This window comes from Phoca vitulina, unplaced genomic scaffold, assembly GCF_004348235.1.
Source record: "Phoca vitulina isolate PV1807 unplaced genomic scaffold, GSC_HSeal_1.0 scaffold22, whole genome shotgun sequence".
NCBI lineage: Eukaryota > Metazoa > Chordata > Mammalia > Carnivora > Phocidae > Phoca > Phoca vitulina.
This window is the reverse complement of record NW_022589725.1, coordinates 5645943-5664107: the sequence shown is the minus strand read 5'-3', so window position 1 is coordinate 5664107 and position 18165 is coordinate 5645943. Positions and strand designations below refer to the sequence as shown.

The 18165-nt window shown below is 52.1% G+C and overlaps 1 protein-coding gene across 2 annotated transcripts in view; it reads left to right on the top strand.

Moving 5' to 3' along the window:
• Positions 1 to 8340: 8340 nt before the first annotated feature.
• PLCG1 (phospholipase C gamma 1) overlaps positions 8341 to 18165 on the top strand; it is a 35463-nt gene continuing 25638 nt past the window's right edge. For both annotated transcript variants that reach the window (XM_032420003.1, XM_032420002.1), the window contains exon 1: positions 8341 to 8577. In XM_032420003.1, the coding sequence (XP_032275894.1) occupies positions 8361 to 8577 (217 nt within the window). In that variant the 5' untranslated portion in view covers positions 8341 to 8360. The remainder of the gene's footprint in view (positions 8578 to 18165) is intronic.

Here is an 18165-nt window from a genome sequence, read left to right as displayed (position 1 = left end):
TTCTGGTGGACATACATACAAATGGGATGGTACAACATGTGAGCCCTTCCCTCTCCTGGTTTTACTCCTGTCTCCCTCAGGCTGCCGCATCTTGGTCATCTCCCCTCTCGGGTCCTGGCTCTGTGGCTCTCTCCTCTGCACAGAAGAAAGAGGCTAGTGGATTTCATTCGCACAGGAGGGCAACAACTCCCAGACCTCCCATCTCCAGCCTAGACCCCTTTCCTGAGCTCCAGACCCATGCTGGAGCTGCAGGACAGGTCCCCAAGCTACTCAATCTCAAATCTCCGGAGCTGAGCTCAGTACCAACTACTCCACGGCCATTTGGCTGTGTCACATCTCAGGGAAAGACACCACCATCCACTCTGCCCCTCAACCAGAGTCTAGGGCCACCACCATCCTTCACTCCTTTCTTTCTCTTACCTCCACATCCAGTAAATTACCAACTCTGAAATCACCTCCTAAATGCCATATACACCAAATACAGGTATTTCTCCTGCAAAAAGCTTTATAATTTTTTTTTTTTACTCAGAAAAGAGTTTACTTATATTTCAGTCTTTACAAAATCCCTCATATAATGGGATGCTCTCTCAACTTGTTTTGAACCAAAAAGCACTTTTTGGAGAAAAGACATTACCCTGAAATGACCTCAGTCAAGCTAGTTTTGGACGATTATAAGTAGTCCCCTGACAAAATCAGTAAACAAGGAGGCAAAGAAATTTACCACAGACTTCGTAATTATTTCTCACAATCCCAAGTATTACATATAAACAAGCCTCTTAAAGGTCACTTTAACAGCAAGACAGCATTGATTTTTTTTTAGGCGTGGCAATGGTATGATAGATCTATACATATATATATGTGTGTGTGTGTATTTTAACAGTTTCAGCAAAACACATACTTACTACAGACTTAAGATTTGTGTCAAAATAATATGGAAGGGGTTAGTGGGTGGAGTTTGACATGAAACAAGAATGGCCAGGGGCACCTGGGTGGCTCAGTTGTTAAGCATCTGCCTTTGGCTCAGGTCATGATCCCAGGGTCCTGGGATCGAGCCCTGCATTGGGCTCCCTGCTCCACGGGAAGCCTGCTTCTCCCTCTCCCACTACCCCTAGTTGTGTTCCCTCTCTGTCTCTCTGTCAAATAAATAAATAAAATCTTTAAAAAAAAAAAAAAGTGGCCATCAGTTCATAATTGAAGCTGGCTGATGGGTACAAGGAAGTTCACTATACTATCTACACTATACTATCTATACTGTCTACACTTACATACATTTGAAATTTTCCATAAAATTTTTAGTGCAATACAGTAAGTAGTTATTAGGCAGATCATTAATATATACCTATGGGAGAAATGAAAGCTGTTTTGATGTTACACAAAAGGTAATTATGCTTAGATTTTACTGACTTGAAAAGTATTCTCTTCAACAACATGAATGAGTCTCAAAAACTTGCTGAACGTAGACCACGGTTACGTACCCCTTGATTCCATTTATGTTAAATTCTAGAATAGGCAAAACTACTCTGTAGTGATGGGAAGTATGTTAGTGATTGCTGGACGGGAGGACAGGGGAGACTGACTACAAAGGGGCACCGAGAAACTACAGGGTGATGGAAATGTCCTGTACCTTGATTGGGTGGAGGTTACATGAGGGCATACATTCGTCAAAGCTCACCAAACTTTACACTTAAAAAGGGGTCCACTTTTTTTTATGTGTAAGTTATTCCTCAATCAAGCAGATTTTTCAAAAGTACTCTGAAACAACTTAGCAGTGAAGGTGATGTGCTTTCAGAAATTATATTAGATGACTCAAAGTAGCTCTCCTGGTGACAACTACATAGAAATCAAAGATTCATAGAGAGTTTGAACATAAGTTTATTACTGCAAAGGTGAAAGTGGGAAAAATAAATATTCATAAATTAATATACTGTTCTAAATAATATGTGATTTAGAATATGTTTAACTAAATAAACTTATATTGGCCATTTGAATCATGTGTCTCTCAAAATGTTTCTATTTTAGTTGCAAAGAAGCCACAAAACATCTGGAGTGCCCTATTGCAAAAACAAGTGATCACCTTATACTGGGAGTTGCCATATCTCCAGGCATACACATTATCTCTCACTTAGCTCTACCCTCACAGCTACCAACAGGTGTCTCTTCTCAGTGCTCCAGGGGCCTTATCACACTGAATTGTCATCTGTTGATAAATGTCTGTTGGCATTTCTTTACCCACAAGTGGAGTGAGAACTTGGTCTGATTCATCCCTGCTGTCTTACTGCTATAGAAGAGCATCAGGAGAGTTTGTTGGAAGAAAGGAAGAGAAAGCAGAAAAACCGCAGGTAAGCCTGGGACTGGGCCAGTGGCTAGCAAGGGCTCTCCCCTTCTCTTACTTCAGTGAAGCAATTATAGTAACCCTGCCCACCTCCCTGAACAAGGTACATCTGGAGCCCAGCTCTCCTGCCACAACACCTGGAGCCCACTACAAGAGCCCGTGAGCAAAAGGTTAGTAGAGTCTGCAGAGAGAGAAGTCCTGGCAGTGGCTGGGCCAGGCCTGGTTTTGCCTTGAAAACACGAGGCTCTGGAGGGGCTGAGGGTCCATCCCAGGTACGAAGGGAAGCAGAAAAACATGACCTAAAAAGTGAGATCCAGGGTGCCTGGGTGGCTCAGTCGTTTAAGCGCCTGACTTCAGCTCAGGTCATGATCCCAGGGTCCTGGGATCGAGCCCCACGTGGGCTCCCCACTCAGCCGGGAGTCTGCTTCTCCCTCTCGCTCTGCCCCTCCCCGTGCTTGTGCTCACTCTCTCTCTCTCTCTCTCAAAGAAATAAGTAAAATCTTTAAAAAAAGAAGAAGCAGCAGCGTGAGATCCAACAACTAAGTTGGAGCCATAGATAGATATTGGGGCCAGAGGTCAAGAGCCTGAACTGTAGGTTGTGGGGTGGAGCTCAAGGTGCACTGAGGTGAGTATTAAGTACCAGCTGTATACGGAGGTACAGGTTAGCCAGCTCAAACTCAGAGATGAGCTGGTCAGACACCTAACATAAACTACCAAGCAAAAATTTTAAAGAACAGTTTTAAAGAAAGGGGTGTGAGGAAACAAAACTGTAAGTCTATGACTCTGCCTACTTTCAGTTGTGGAAGGGGCTTCATTGAGCTATACTTTTATATTATCCCTTCTATATTCATGCAAGATCATTACCAGGAACGAATGAAAACTGCATATCTATTGGGAGCATTCTCTATTATCTCAATCAAATAAGTGTCCATATGAGAAACATCTTTTATAATTTCACCCCAGGAAAATTTTTCTCCCCCAGGGAATCAGTTAACAGAATAAAAAGTTTTTGCTTTGGCTACCGGGAAGCTCAGCCTCATTTGATTCTCAGTAACAGCAGTCATGTTAAGCCATACTAACCGTATTATATTCCTCCTTCTTATAATAGCCTATTCCAATTCTACAGTGCAATATTTTTGTCCTTTGTTTTAAATACTCTAAATTTTTTTAAAGGATGGGAATGGAATACATTTGAGGTGGGCACAGAGATTCTCCTTCAAGGAAGCACTTGTTGCCCCAACTGCTGGGAGACCTGTCAGCCCTCAAAGATCGCCTCGGTTCCAGAGAGCCATGCGACTGAGGCTGTGCTCTTCCCAGGGCTGACTGAAGTGGGACTATGAAAGCCCAGCCATTTCAAGCCAGCTCCAGACGACAGCTCCCTGGAGGTTGGCTGAGGCTGTCACCAGGCCTGCGTCACAGCTTAACTTCTCCCTGTGCCCCCTCCTGTTTCCTTCTCTCTCTCCCACAGTGTGGATCCCAAGAGCCCTCCCTCTCAAACATTCTGCACACTAGCCTCTGCCACCGAGTCTGCTTCCCAAAGAACCTAATCTGTGACATTTAACCAAATACAGACGGTCCCCGATTTATGATAGTTTGACTCACGATTTTTTAGCTTAATGATGGTGCGAAAGTGATATGCATTCAGTAGAAACTGTACTTTGGATTTTGATCTTTTCCCGGCTAGCAATATGCAGTGTGATCCTCTCTTGTGATGCTGGGCAATGGCCATGACTCCCAGTCAGCTGTGTAATCAAGAAGGTAAATAACCCATACGCTTACAACCACCCTGCACCCATACAACCGTTCTGTTTTTCACTTTCACTACAGTATTCAGTAAATTACATGAGACATTCAATACCTTATTAAAATAGGCTCTGTGTTAGATGATTTTGCCCAACTATAGGCTAATGTTAGTGTTCTGAGTACATTTAAGGTAGGCTAGGCTAAGCTATGATGTTCAGTAGGTCAATTACAGTAAATGCATTTTCGACTTACTATATTTTCAACTTATGATGGGTTTATTGGGATGTAACCCCATCATAAGGCAAGGAAGATCTATAACTAAAAATAGAAAACATCAGGTAGGGGTATTATGGAAAGGGGTGAGAATACACAAAGAAATAATTCATATCCACACGGAAGGCAACATTAGCATTGACTCTGGAGCCAGGCTGCCTGGGTTTGAACCCCATCTCTGCCATCTCTCAGCTGTGTGTCCATAAGTACGTCTCTTACTCTCTCTGTGCCTCAGTTTTTTCATCTGTAGGTTGGGAATAATAAGAGTATTTATCTCATAGTGCTGTAATAAGTAAATGAGCCAAATGTGGGTAAAGCAGTTATATAGGGCTTACTGTATGCCAAGTGCTGTTCTAAGTGTTCGATAAATAAACATCTATGAGGTCAGGGCCAGAGGGGCATCTGAGCTGGGACCCATACTCAGAATCCAGGCACACCTAGGTATGGGGTGGGCCGGGGCATGTTGAAGCACAAGTGCTGACAGAAACAGGCCCAAGCAGGGCTAGCCTGGGTGATGTCAGGGCGTGTGTCTTGTGTGGGTTCTAGGCTGCTCCCTCCAAGCCAGCGCAGCTGCGTGCATTGCCAGGAACACCCACGTACCCATATATATGCTGAGCTGGGGGAAGCCCAAACCAGCCACACCCTCTGCATGCCCTGCTTTTCCTGAATCTCTCTTGGTGGAGGGAGGCACCTGAGGCCTGAGATGCCAGCTCAGAAGTCCCAGGAGGAAATGGGGCCTTTTTTCTGATTAAGTGCCTGGCAGCAGACTGAAAATATGAGCTCCTGTTGACAGAGATTTCTGGAGCCCCTGGGGGCCTGGCCCTGGAGGCAAAAGCAAAAGCAAGGAAATATGGTCTGCATGCTAGGAAGCTCTCAGAAAATGGAGACACAGAAATTTTAAAAGTGTATCACAGCCTGCAGGCTGCCCAAGTCAGCACAAGAAGCTCAACGAGGACTGTAGCACTTCGCAGGGGGTGTCCAGGACAAATGGATAAGATCAGATAAGCAAAGAGAGGCCCCGTTCAGTCCCCACCCACCTGTCTTCCTGGCTTCATCACCTGCCGTGTTCCCCCTCACTTAATAAAACTCTAGCCTTTTTATTCCTACACTCATGAAGCTCTTTCTGGCCTCAGGGCCTTTGTACATGTTGTTACCTCTGCCTGGAAAGTACTTTCTTCCAACCCACCTCTAATAATTCACCTGGCCAGCTATTCACATCCTGTAGACCTCTGCTGAGTTCTAGAGAGGCCTTCCTTTTCTACTAAGAGAGAGCTAAAGTAGGTGTCCCTCGTGTTTTATCTGGTACCCTCTGTGCTCTTCCTCCCTACCCGCCATCACAACCGTCCCTACATAACTGTTTATCTGTTTTATGTCTGAATTCCTGGACGGTTGGTCCAGGTTGGATTTCTCTTTTTCTCCCAACCCAGGACACTAAGGTCCAGCACGGGGCAGCTCAGGGGCAGCACCACTTTAAGCCCAAGGCAGCCCAAGCCATACTCTGTGAGCATTCATGTTCTGTGAAGTTCCCTGTGCCCAGGGCCAGCCATGCCCAGGGCCTCCCCTCACCTGTACTGACTGGCCAGCTAGACTCTGTGCCCACTGACTGCTGACCACCAGGACCAACTTAAGGCTCTCTTGTGAAGCAAAGAAAAAAAAAAAAGCATGGACTCAAGACAGACCTGGGTTCAAATTCCCACTTGTTACTTATGTGGCCTTGGGGCAAGTTGTAGAACTTATCTGAATCTCAGGTTCCTCATCAGTAAATTGGGGGCAATAATCCCTGATTAGAGGGTAATTACGAGGATCAGGTGTGATTACACCTGTAAGCCTCGTAGTGCTAGGCCAGACACTGGGTCAACTTTAGTGCCCTCCCTCCCACTTTAAAGGGTGGGCACTAGGTGGCAGTCCATCTCAATCACTCCACCTTCCCCAGGTGGCTGAAGCCTACAAAAGTCTCAGCTTCATGCTGGATTCTCAGCTTTCTAGGGGCCACACTTGAGGGAATCTAAACACAAACCCACACAAATTACCACTGCAGCAAGATAAAGTCAGAGGCAGCCCCAGACACGAGTCACCACCCAGCTGGGTAGGTTGTCTGAGCACACACTCATATACTCACGAATTCCTGAAACCTGGATCCTTTTCTGGCATCAGCTGAATGCTCTGCTGGGCCTCTAGACTCTAAAGTTGTCCTGCTTTGCCTGACTCAGCATCTGTCAGACCCGCTCCACTGTGACCACAGGTGTCTTCAGTTTGCGACGGGGCAGCTACACTGCAGGGGCAAGTCTAGGGAATGGCTTCAAGAAAACAGAGTGTGAATTATTCAAATAACCACTAAAAGGCCTTGTGGCTGGAGCATGGAGGGTGAAGGGGAGGAAGAGAGAGAAAGGGGCCCGACCATACAGGACCAGCTGGGAGAGAAGGGAGTATAGATTTTAAGTGCAGTGGGAAGTCATGAAGGGTTTGAGGCTGGAGGTAGGGGATCGCGATTTAATTTCTTCTTAAAGATTAAAGCATGAATAGATGCAGGCAAGATCAGGGAGAGTAAATAGTCTGGATGAGACAAGATGGACGTCAGGCTTGTGGGTGGAGTGGAGATAGCCGATGGTAGAGCAAAAAGGCCTTGCTAGATTGCCGGGTGGTTGAGGCCAACAGAGGAATCAAGGATAACTCCAAGGGTTTTGGCCCAAGCACCTTGGAAGACTTAGTGCCATGTTCCGAGAAAGTGAAGGCTGTGGAAAGAGCAGTTTGAGGAGGGAGGTGAGACGCTCATGTTGAGCGGGGCCGTGGAACAGACAGTGGGATGTCGGGGAAATACAGATTTGGGGCTATGGGTGCCTGGGTCTGGGGTGAAGCCATGGCAAAGGTCGGGTCGCCTTAGGAACTGGCTCAGGACCCAGCCCAGAGGAAGAGAGACTTCTGGGGCTGAAAGGCAGCGGCCTGAGAGGCAGGAGGAAAACACGGGGAATTAGGCCACGAAAACCAAAGCTCCGGAAAGCATTTGCAAGAGGGGCGCGTGGAGGCGGAGCGTGAGGTGGGGCAGTGGCTGATGAGAAGCACAGAGATGGAGGCCACCGGGGGCCACAGGTCTAAAGGCCCTACAGCGGACGCTCAGGCGTGGGGGCTTCTCCGAATGACGGGTCCGTCGAAGGCCATACTGGCCGCAGGGGAGGGACAGACGGGAGCCCGGCCGTCGCAGGAGCGGCCTGAGGGCCAGCCCTGCGCGGCCAAGAGGGAGGGGCGGGACAGGCCCGCTGTCCATCAGAGCCCGCCGGCCAATCCGCAGGCTGCTCCGCCCCCGCCCCTCCCCGGAGAGGGCGCGCAGAGGACCCGCCTCCGCCGCCGCCGCCGCCGCCGCCGCGGGTGTGAGGCGGCCCGGCCTGGCCTGGCTGGCTCCCTCCGCCGGGCAGCCCGCCCAGGTAACCGGGTTCGGCCGGCGGGCCTGGAGGCGCTCTGCACCCTCGCCTCTTCTCCCGGCCGCCGCGCGGGGAGCGGGGTTGAGAAAACGGCTGCGGCTGGGCCTGTACGGGACAGTGGGCTGGGCGGCCGCCTGTGCGTGTGCGACTGACTGACGGGCCAGCGCGGGGCTGCCGCGCGTGACGGGGCCGGCCGAGGCAGCGTGAGGAAGCTCTGCGGGACGGAGGGACGAGCTGGTTGACCGCGAGCGGCGCGCGCGCTCCCGCCGCCATTGCGTCCCGCGCCCCCGCCCGGGGCCTGTCCGGGGGTCGCGGGGCGCAGGCGCGGAAGGCGGCGGGCGGGGGTCCTCTCCACGGGCGCGCGGGCGCCTTTGTTCCCGGCGCGCGGGCCGGGGCGGGGCCTGAGAGCCGCCCCGCCTCCCGCTCAGGCCCCGCCCCGTCTCCGCCCGCAGGAGCCGCCGCCGGGCCCGCTTGCCGGCCGCCTCAGCCGTCGCCGCCTGTTCCCGCCGGTCGGGCCTGCGCCGCCGCGCCGCCGCGCCGCCGCCGCCGCCGCCGCCCCCTCCATTCCCTCCACCCCCACCCCCAGTGCAGAAGTCATGGCGGGCGCAGCGTCCCCCTGTGCCAATGGCTGCGGGCCCGGCGCGCCCTCGGACGCCGAGGTGCTGCACCTCTGCCGCAGCCTCGAGGTGGGCACCGTCATGACTTTGTTCTACTCCAAGAAGTCGCAGCGGCCGGAACGTAAGACCTTCCAGGTCAAGCTGGAGACGCGGCAGATCACGTGGAGCCGTGGCGCCGACAAGATCGAGGGGGCCAGTAAGTGCGCCCTTTCCCGAGGCCCGCTGTGCGCGGGGGCCGCGGGAGTCCGCGCTGGGCTCCCGCGCGCCCAGGCCGCCGCTGGAGTGACTTGGGTAAACTTTCGGGCCCTCCCCCACAGCCTCCGGGCCCCGCCCCCGCTTCGTCCCCGGTGGTCACCGGGGGCGGGGGGCATCCGGGTCCTCAGTCACCTGACAGGACACCCCCTCCCCCCGCCCGGGGGGGAGTGTTCCAGGCGCTTTGCCCAGAGGCCTAAAAATCCTAGCCCGTTGGAGACCGGCGGGGCAGGCATTGGGTCCCCCCAACCCCGGGAGTGGTGTTGACCGAGGCGGGGGAAGCCCAGGCAGCGTCAACCCACCTAGCCCCAGAATCCGGCCAGACCAGACGGTCACCGCCCACCACCTTTTTCCCCAAAGGAGTAGTCTTGGTGAAACTTTCTGGGCCCCCGGGTTGGGCTCTATTTGCAAAGGAACCTTTGGGTTCCCTGGGTAGAACTTAGATGTTGGGGTAGGGTTGGTTTTGGATCAGAGCCAGGCCTACTCATCTGTCTCTTGGGGAGAGGGTGGAAGGTGGTCCTGTTTGGTTTGGAAAAGCCTGAGAGAAGGCAGTGGCTTTTTCCCGCTGCTGCTTTTGTCTTGAAGCTGAATTTTAGAGGTCTGCGTGGGTGGGCAGACACAGAGCCAGGACAGGGACTCTTGGTAAAGGGGCCAGGCTCCCCTTGCCCTTGGAAGCACATTCTCAAGAGCTTGGCCCAGAAAGGCCAGCCTCAGTGCCTTGGAGTCAGGTACTTTTTTCAAGAGTGTGCAGCCAATTTGGGGTCTAGCCCTTTGTGTGCTGCGTCCTGTGTTCCATGGCTGTAGGGAGCCGGGAGTAGCTACTTTTGGTTTCCTGCCTCTTTGCCTTCTCAGGCCTGAGCTTGGCTGCTTTGGGACAGGTCTAGTTGGGAGGAGGGAGTTGGGGGATTTTGAGAAACCCCTGATCTTTCAGTGTTATGCCACTTAGTGCATGCCTGTGCTGTGGTTGATGGGCACCCAGCTCTGCCTTCCATACCCCCACCTTCAAGTGTGTCTGCAACCCTAGGTTGTGGGTTGCTTCCTGCAAGGACTCCTCTAGAGACTGGTGTTAGAGCCAGGGTCAGAACCGGGTCCATGTGGAGGAGGGGGGTCAGGAAGTGACACCCCCAAGGGAGGGTCCTGCAGACCTCCTTGGGTATGGTGTACATGTGTGTAGATGGGTGAGGAGGTTGGGAGGAAGGAAAGTCTTGTGGTGAGGCAGCCATCCTCAGCTACAAACTCCAGATCTGATACGGCTGCTGAACTTAGAAATGGCAGCTGCCTTCCTCTGCCTCCATCAGCCCTGTCAGCTATCGAGAGAAAATTTTAGTGATTTGAGAGACTGGATTCCAAAGTTGTGGAAGGACAGACACCTCAGGGAACCAGATAGTCCTGGGGATATCACCCAGGCATCAAGACTCCAGGCACAGCCTCTTCCTTGCTTTTATGGTGCTCCCTGTGCCCTACTCAGTTGGTGGCACTGGCTGGAGGTTCCCTGATAGAGATTTCCTGGGTAACTAATAGACTGCACTTCAAACCGTGCATGTGATCAGCAGGCAATAAGTGCAGCACCGTGGTTGAAGGCAAGGCTGGATCTGAAGCCCATATATTAGTTGCGGGCCAGTTATTTATCTAGCCAGTTACTTATTTTCTCTGAGCTTTGTTTCCTTATCTGTAAAACAGGAGTGGTAATATATACACTATATATGGTTGCTTTGGAGATTGAATGAGAATTGTAAAACCTCTAGCACAGAGCCTGATACGATGTAAACATTTAATAAATGTAAGCTGTTCTTAATAACAATAGAAATAATAGACTATGCCTGCCCTCCATGCTGGACTGTCAGTGTTGAGGGTGGTGGAGTGTGGCTGTAGGAGAGCCTGAGGGGATAGAAAGGGAGGAGGAGGGGTACCAAGTTCACATTTCACTTAGATCACTACCCGGAAAAGGGGAGGAAATGGTTTTGTTTTGCTTCAACCCATCTCCTCACCCTCCCACCTATCATATATAGCACAGTACATGACAGAGTAAAATTTATGGAGTAAATCTATGGAGATCTGCGCATCTGACTCCTGGGTGTGACTATCTTATTTGTAAGTTGGGGCCTGAGCAGGAGGGAGGGGTGTGGAGAAGGAAGAGTCTTGTCCATGGTGTCTCAGGTCTTCACGGGATGGTGACAGGAATGCAGAGGACCCAATGGCCCCGGCCCCCAGGGGTAGGTCAGCTAGAGAAGTAGAGATTCAGTGATCTCATCAGCTGGGAGTGCAGGCAAAGAATATAGGAGCCTTGGCCCTTTGATTTTGGAGGCCCAGATTGAAGGAGTCTGAGTAAAAATGCTAGCAGATGGTTATGTAGAGTTCACACCTTGTAAATGGAGCCTCTCACCGAAGCTACCCCACTTCTGCCCATTCATGGTGCACCTTGTTGATGGGTACTGATCCCTGCAGCCCCCCTCTGCAGGCTCTGGGGAAGGTTGGGCTGCCAGCTGTGTCCCCTGCCATCTGGCCTTTTCCTGCTGACTCTGCCAGGGTTCCATGTAGTGCTTGTAGCCTGGCCAAGGAGAGAGGCGCTTCTGCTACCCGCAGGGTGTCTGTGGACCTGAAGGAGGGATGCTGTGGTTCAATGAAAATGTACAGCACTCATGCATCAGACCTCATTCCGACCTAACTCCCTGCCTTTTCACTTTGCCACTTGTGAATTGGGGCTGACACGTGCTGATTTCTAGAGTGGTAGTTTGGCTCAAAAGGGGTGGGGGAGTGCTTTGGTACTAGTTGTCATGGTGATGTGACAGGAACCAGGTTGATGTTTGGCTTTTTATGTTACAGATACATAAATGAATACAAAGCAGTTACAGACTTCCTGCTGAGTGCTACAGAGACTTTTCATCATATTTTCTTGGCTAATCTTCACAAGGGTCCTGGGTAGGGGGGCTGTGTCTGGAGTCCCACCCCATTTTACAGATGAGGAAATGGAAATACAGGGAGTGAATTGTGCCATGGGGTGAGAGTGCTAGTATGTGACAGTCTCAGCTGGACCCAGCTCTCCAATCATTGACTGGCTGGCCATCCCAAGAGGACTCTCAGCCCCAGGGTTGTGCTGCCAGTGGGCCTGCCTCAGGCCCCATACCCAGTGGTCTCTGTTGCTCCTCCAAGGAGAAATTTTTGACCCTCAGCCCCTCTAGGTTCTGGCTCCATACTTTTCCTTCTGATGCCTTTCTGGGGTGAGCAGGTTCAGTCAGGGGTCATTGTGGGCATCATGGCCTGGATGGAGGCTCCACGGAGGGCTTTGAATGACAGCCATGCTCATCTGTGGGGACTTTTGGAGCCTCACGCTTTCCACTTTGATTCTTCCCTGCTCTTCTAGATGCTAGGCCTCCTTAAGTGATGAATGAAAACAGGTCCTTGCCCTCAGGGAAACAAACAGACAATGATGATTCCTGGTTGTACCTTTGATGGGGTGGGGAGGTAGTGGTGGCAGAAGAGAGCAAACCGCTCAGACAAGGCAGTCAGGCTCAGAGAGGAGGTGATATTGGGACCAGTTGTCTGGGGCTTGACCTCTGTGGCTGTCAGGCTGGTGAGGACACAGACCGTGAGGCTTGCTCTGCCGACTGGGCCTGAAGTGCCTGAGGTAGGCAGGCTGGGTGTCGTGGGGGTTTTCTTTGTCCTGGTTGATTGCTCCCAATGGGAAAGGGGCAAGAACACGTGTCCGGAAGTCCAGAGCTAGCCATCCCTGCCTGTGTATTTCCTGTCTGACTGTAGTTTTTCCAGGGGAAGTCAGACCTCTGAGTGTTTCCTCAGCACCCGAGGCTTGCCCTGATGTGTGGGTTTCCAGACCAGCTCTGCCAGGCCCCCCGTCCAGCTGGGGCTCTCTCTTTCCTGTGAACCTAGGAAAGGGGCCTATTTCACAGGTGACTGGAGAAGCTGAGCACACCCAACATTGCCCCCCTCTCCACACACACTTCCAGCTGAGGAGAGTCCTAGGAGAAGTGGGGGTACAGTTGGAGGAGGGGTATGTTCTTGTGCACCTTGTGGAGTGCTTTGTTCAGGGACGCATCCAGTCTGCCCTGTTTGGGGGCGGTTGTCTTTGAGAACAGTATAGTAACAGGTGACAAGATTCTAGGCAGAGCCAGGGATAAGGAATGGACATGAGCAGCCGTTGGTAATTGACCCACAGTAACTGGAGGTTTGTGGCTTTAGACTCAGTCCAATTTGGGTTCAAGATACCGTGTGTGTGTGTGTGTGTGTGTGTGTGTGTGTGTGTGTGTGTATGTACACACACAGATGCATAGGCTTGAGTCATTGGCCAGAGATCTTTGCCACTAACCTTGTTTTGTGTAGCCTCTTGGAATGAGGGGAATTTATTCAATAAATATTGTTGGAACACCTATTTGCCCAGTGCTAGGCACTAAGGGTGAGTAAGACATGGACTGTGCCATTAAGGAACTCCCACATTCCTGGAAGAGACAGAATTGGGAACGTGTAATTGTAACCATGTGTGCTATGTACCATAATAAAGGTCTATACCAAGAGCTCTGTGAGTGCAGAGTAGCAAGCTCTGCTTAGTGAGCTGGGGTGGACAGGAGAGAGCCAGGGAAGGCTTCTGGCGGGGGGGTGGGTGGCGCGGGGAGGGCGGGTGACCTGTGAGCTGTGAGCTGTGCCTTGACTGATTGAAGAACTTGCCTGTGTCCGTGTTGAACAAGGGGGATCCCTGTGCAGGGCTCAGGTATGCATTTAATGTGGTAGAGATAAGGCTGGGGCTGGTTGGGAGCAGTTTAGGGAGGGCCACAGGGTGCCGTGCTCTTGGGTTTTGCTCTGTCCTGTCAGCAGAGGCTGAAGTGGGGCTGTCTTGCATTCTGTCTTGGAGAGGTTGAGGGAAACCAGTAAAGCTACTGCAGTTTGCAGGAGAGAGCTGGTGAGCAGGGGCAGGACTTCCTCTGGAGGCGAGGCCCGGCAGGGACGCAGAAGCGGTGGAGGGTCGGGGGCTGGGTCTGGAGGGATGAGCCGGTGGGGGCACAGTAGTTTAACATTTGGGTTCTGAACTCAAGACTGCCTAGGTTGTGCACTTACTTGCTCTGTGACCTTGAGTGTGTGACTTTCTCTCTGGGCTCTTTGTCTACAAAAGGGGGATATAGTAACAAGCTGCATTTGTCTCATAAGGGGTTTTGTGACGAATTGAGGAAGATCTTCATAGAGGGCTTCACAGAGTGTGGTGCGGTGGGAGCTCTGACGAGGAGGATGAGGATTAAGTTCCCAGGAGGACCCAGTAGCTGAAGGGAGCCGATGTACCTGTCATATTGAGGGGCTGGAGCCTGGCCACCAGGCCCTTTGATTGGGAGATGAGGAGGCCCACCCATTCTCTTGCACCAAACTCTCAGCAGCCCGCTGTTGTCAGGGCTCTTTCCTGCTGCTGACTTTTGCAAGGTGACAGAGCAGTTGGCTGAAAGCAGCTGCTGTTTGGTATCATACTGGCCTATTTCTATGTGCCTTGCCCCGATAAATGCTATCTGAACACATTGATTGGAGACCCCTCTCTTCTAGGAAGTGCTTTATTTATTCTTTTTTAAAGATTTTATTTATTTGAGAGAGAATTGGGGGGAGGAGCAGAGGGAGAAACACACTCCCTGCTGAGCAGGGAGGCCGACGCGGGGCTTGATCCCAGGACCCCAGGATCATGACCTGAGCCGAAGGCAGACGCTTAACCAATTGAGCCACCCAGGCACTCCCCCCTTTTTTTTTTTTAAGATTATTTATTTGAGACAGCACAAGGGGTGGGGAGGAGCAGAGGGAGAGGAGAAGCAGACTCCCTGCTGAACAAGGAGCCCATGGGGCTCGGTCCCAGGACCCTGAGATCGTGACCAGAGCTGAAGGCAGATGCTTAACCGACTGAGCCACCCAGGCGCCCCTCTAGGAAGTGCTTTAATGCTACCCCGTCAGTATGATAGGGCCTGTCTCTGCCTTTCCTGTCACTATTCCTGTCAGTCTTCATTAACTCATGGCATCTCTTCCCATTCTGTGCCCTTTCCTCTGATGTGGCTTCAAAGAGGTCAGAGATGGATAAGTTAGAGGGGGGAAGTGAGGCCTAATGTCGCAAAGGCCTGATATCAGGGGATAGGAGACTCCCCGCCCCCCCATTCCCTTAGAACTGGAGAAGTCGGTGGGGGCTTTGAGGAGAGTCATGGGAGAAATGGAAGCGGGGTAGGAGGAGGGGACTGTGCCGGTGCTCCGTACAGAGGGCTTTGTTCAGAGAGGCATGGTGCCCGTGCTTCCCTGGAGGGACCTCTTTGAGAGCAGTATGGTAACAGATGACAAGACTAGGCAGAGCCAAGGTGATGAGTGGCCTGGAGCGGCCACTGATAATTGGGCTCCATAGGACTGAAAATTTGTGGCTAGAGTCAGATTTGGGTTCGAGTCTCAGCTCTTCCTGTGACCTTGGACAAGTAACTTTAACCTATCTGAAACTGATTTTCAGCTGTAAAATTAATTTTTTCCTCACAGAGCTGTATATTAAAGTAGCCAAATGAGGTTGTGATGAGAGTAAGAGATTTTATGTGAAAGGGCTCTACACAGCATTTGGCATTTGTGGGCACTTAAGAAGTATTTGTTTCCTTCGTTTTCGCCTTAGCTAACTACAGAGCTCCAGTGCTTTCCCCCACCAAGTGTGGCCACTGGTGGCTGCTCTGGCAGCCTGGGCTAGAAGTCTGTTTCCTGCTTGTTCTCTTTGTTCCCTCCCTGAGTCTGTACACAGAGGACTGGGGCACGAGAAAATTCGGTATTTCTCCTAGTGCAGTAGAGTTCTCATCCGTGGTATCGTTTGAGTGCCACCACAGCTCTGTGAACCAAAGGAGGACAAGAATAGTTAGGCCTCTCTTAGAGATGAGAAACCAAGGCCCCAAGGGTAAGGTCACACAGCAAGTTCATGGCAGTGCCAGGATTGGAGCCTAGGATCTCTGATTCCCACTACAATATTCAGATGTTTTTCCACTCTTGAGAAAATGACGAGAAGATAGACTTCTGTAGGACCAGCGTGTTTTTTTATGAGGGCAGAGTGATCTGATCTCCACTCTGCCCCCTGGCCAGATGTGCTGTTTGACCAGCCCAGGCCTCTGTCCATGGACAGAGGGGACCTAGGCGCTCCTCTAGATTATGTGCTGCCTTCATCTTGCCACGGCACCCCCATCAAATTGCTTTCCCACACTCCTGCTGGGGGGGACGATAGCAGGTGATCTGAGGTACAGGGACAGAAGAGCCCTGCTCTGACCTGTTGTGACTGGCTCATGATGACGACCGCACCTGGGCTTCTGGAGGGAGATGGGGACCCGGGGCTCCATGCTCCAGGCACTCTGAGAAGGGCCTCTCCAGGACCCCTGATGACAAGCTCAAGTGCATGCATTCATCTGATGTGTTCCTTCATTTGCCCTTGTTTACTGTGGGCATGCTGCTGTGTGTTGGGCCTGCTAAGCTGGACGTGAGAACTGCAACCTCTGGCTTACTCCAGTGGTAGTAGGTCTCTACCCTGGTGTGCTTTATCTCTATAGCTACTCTTTCCTTAAAACAACAATAAAAAGCCCCCAAACCCTGGCCTTCTTGCGCCCTTTGTGGCGCACTGAACAAGCAGAACCCCACTGTGCTACCCTGGCTTTGGACTCGCATTTGCTGACGTGCCAAGCACCGGGGAGTCCAGTAAAAAATGTAAAGGTTAAGATAGGTATAGCCAGAAAAGACATCTGCAACCAGACAGAAAAATAATTACAGGGCCTGGGGAGTGCTGTGGAGGAAACAAACCAGAGGCTGTTCTGTCAGGTGAGGTGAGGTGAGGGTGCTCTGATAATGAGCAATCCAGATCTCTCTCAGTTGCAGACAACAACTGAGGCTCGTTTTTCACTTACACTGCATGTATGTGACCACGACAAGCCACTCCACTTGTTTCTGGAGAATGGCCTCAGTGGCTCTGGGTCAGCCTCCTGGTACAGGGCCTGAACACTGGGCAGACTAGGCCGGAGAGGGCTTTGGTCAGCAGAGGCTGGGGAGGAATTCATTTCCGTGGCTTTGGCGTGGGCAGTGGTGCCCGTAGCTCTGCTGTTGGGGCAGACAGACTGCTGCCTGCGTGGCCGGGCTCTCTGCAGTAGGTACCTTGTGTTCAGACTTGGGGTTATCCTATCTGTGCCCCTGCCTAATTGCCGTCTCCCTGCTGTGCCCCTCCTGGAGCTGCCCCGAGCCTAGTCTGTTGCGGCCACAGCTTTCCTGCGGTCACCCCTGAGGTAGAGCTTCTCACTGCGTCCTCATAGCTGCTCCCAGAGCTCTTTTGCTGGGTATGCTGGTGCCTCCACAGGGAGCCCTCAGGAGAAGGAGAGAAGTGTGGGAGAGGGGTCTTCTGTGAATACGCTGGGGCTGGGGGAGGAGGCATTAGGGACATGCAGTTGGTCGCTTTGGGGGAGCCTGTGGTCCCAGGAGCTGGGGCTCTGAGAGTCTCTGCTTGCTATCCTCACAGCTCTTCACGTTCTCCCTCCCCTCCTTGTAACACCGGGTCCTTTCCAGGTGGTGCTGGGCTAGCCTTTAAGGGGCTGCAGTGGCTGTGTGCCCAGGCGCAAGTACTAGCTCTCTCCCCAACTCATCACCTCCTAGGAACCGGGCCCATCCAGGGGGAAGCAGGGAGGGCTCCTTTTTATAGCCACATGTAGGCTTTGTGTATAGGCTCTGCTGCTTCCTTCCGGGCCCTTCCCGGTGTTGGCGGGTGGCCCTGGCTTCAGCAGGACTCAGGATGCAGAATAAGTGGGCGGGGCTTTCTCCTGCAGAAGACTGGCATCTCCTTTTCTGAGCCCATGCCTGGCACAGAGGAGGCTGGGTTAGCAAGCAAGAAAAGGAGGTGGCTCGATCTTTGGTCCTGGGAAGCTTGCAATCTAGAACATGCAGAAAACCATGAAAGCCCAGAGCCAGCAGGAGACAGTTGTGCCTAAAGTATTGTAGGCTGAACCTAAGGGTCCAGACACAGTCAGCTTCCTCTCTGTTGCAGCCCATCCTGTCCTTGTGGAGTCCCTCCCCCTGCTGGCTGGGAAGCCAGCATTGGTTAGAGAATCTGTACAAAGGCTGTGAGGTGCCTGGGAGCAAGGCGTGGGCATGGTGAAGAGTGGGTGGTCTGACGGAAGCTCCAAGCCCTGGCAGTGAACACTGACCAGACTGGTGAGGGGCTGGGCCACAGCAAGTTTGACCACTTGTTTGTGTGAGATCTAATTCTAACTCAGTAGGGGTGGGCCGTTCACTTTGGGGTTGGCTTCCTGTTTTCTTAGACACCTGGGGTTATGGCTGAGCTGAAATGTCCTGAGGGAACTAGTTGTTTAAGGGATGCCCCCAGGTCACAGTGTCCTTGGCTTGGCCTTGTCCATGGGGGGGAGGGGAGGGGTAGGGCATTGACCACACTGGGCCTCTGGCTGTGAAGCTGTGGGTGTGTGGTGGGTGAATTCTAACCCCATGGGACTGAGTGACCAGCCTCAGGCCCCAAGGATACGGGCTGAGTTCATAGAGTGACTAACCCTGGGAA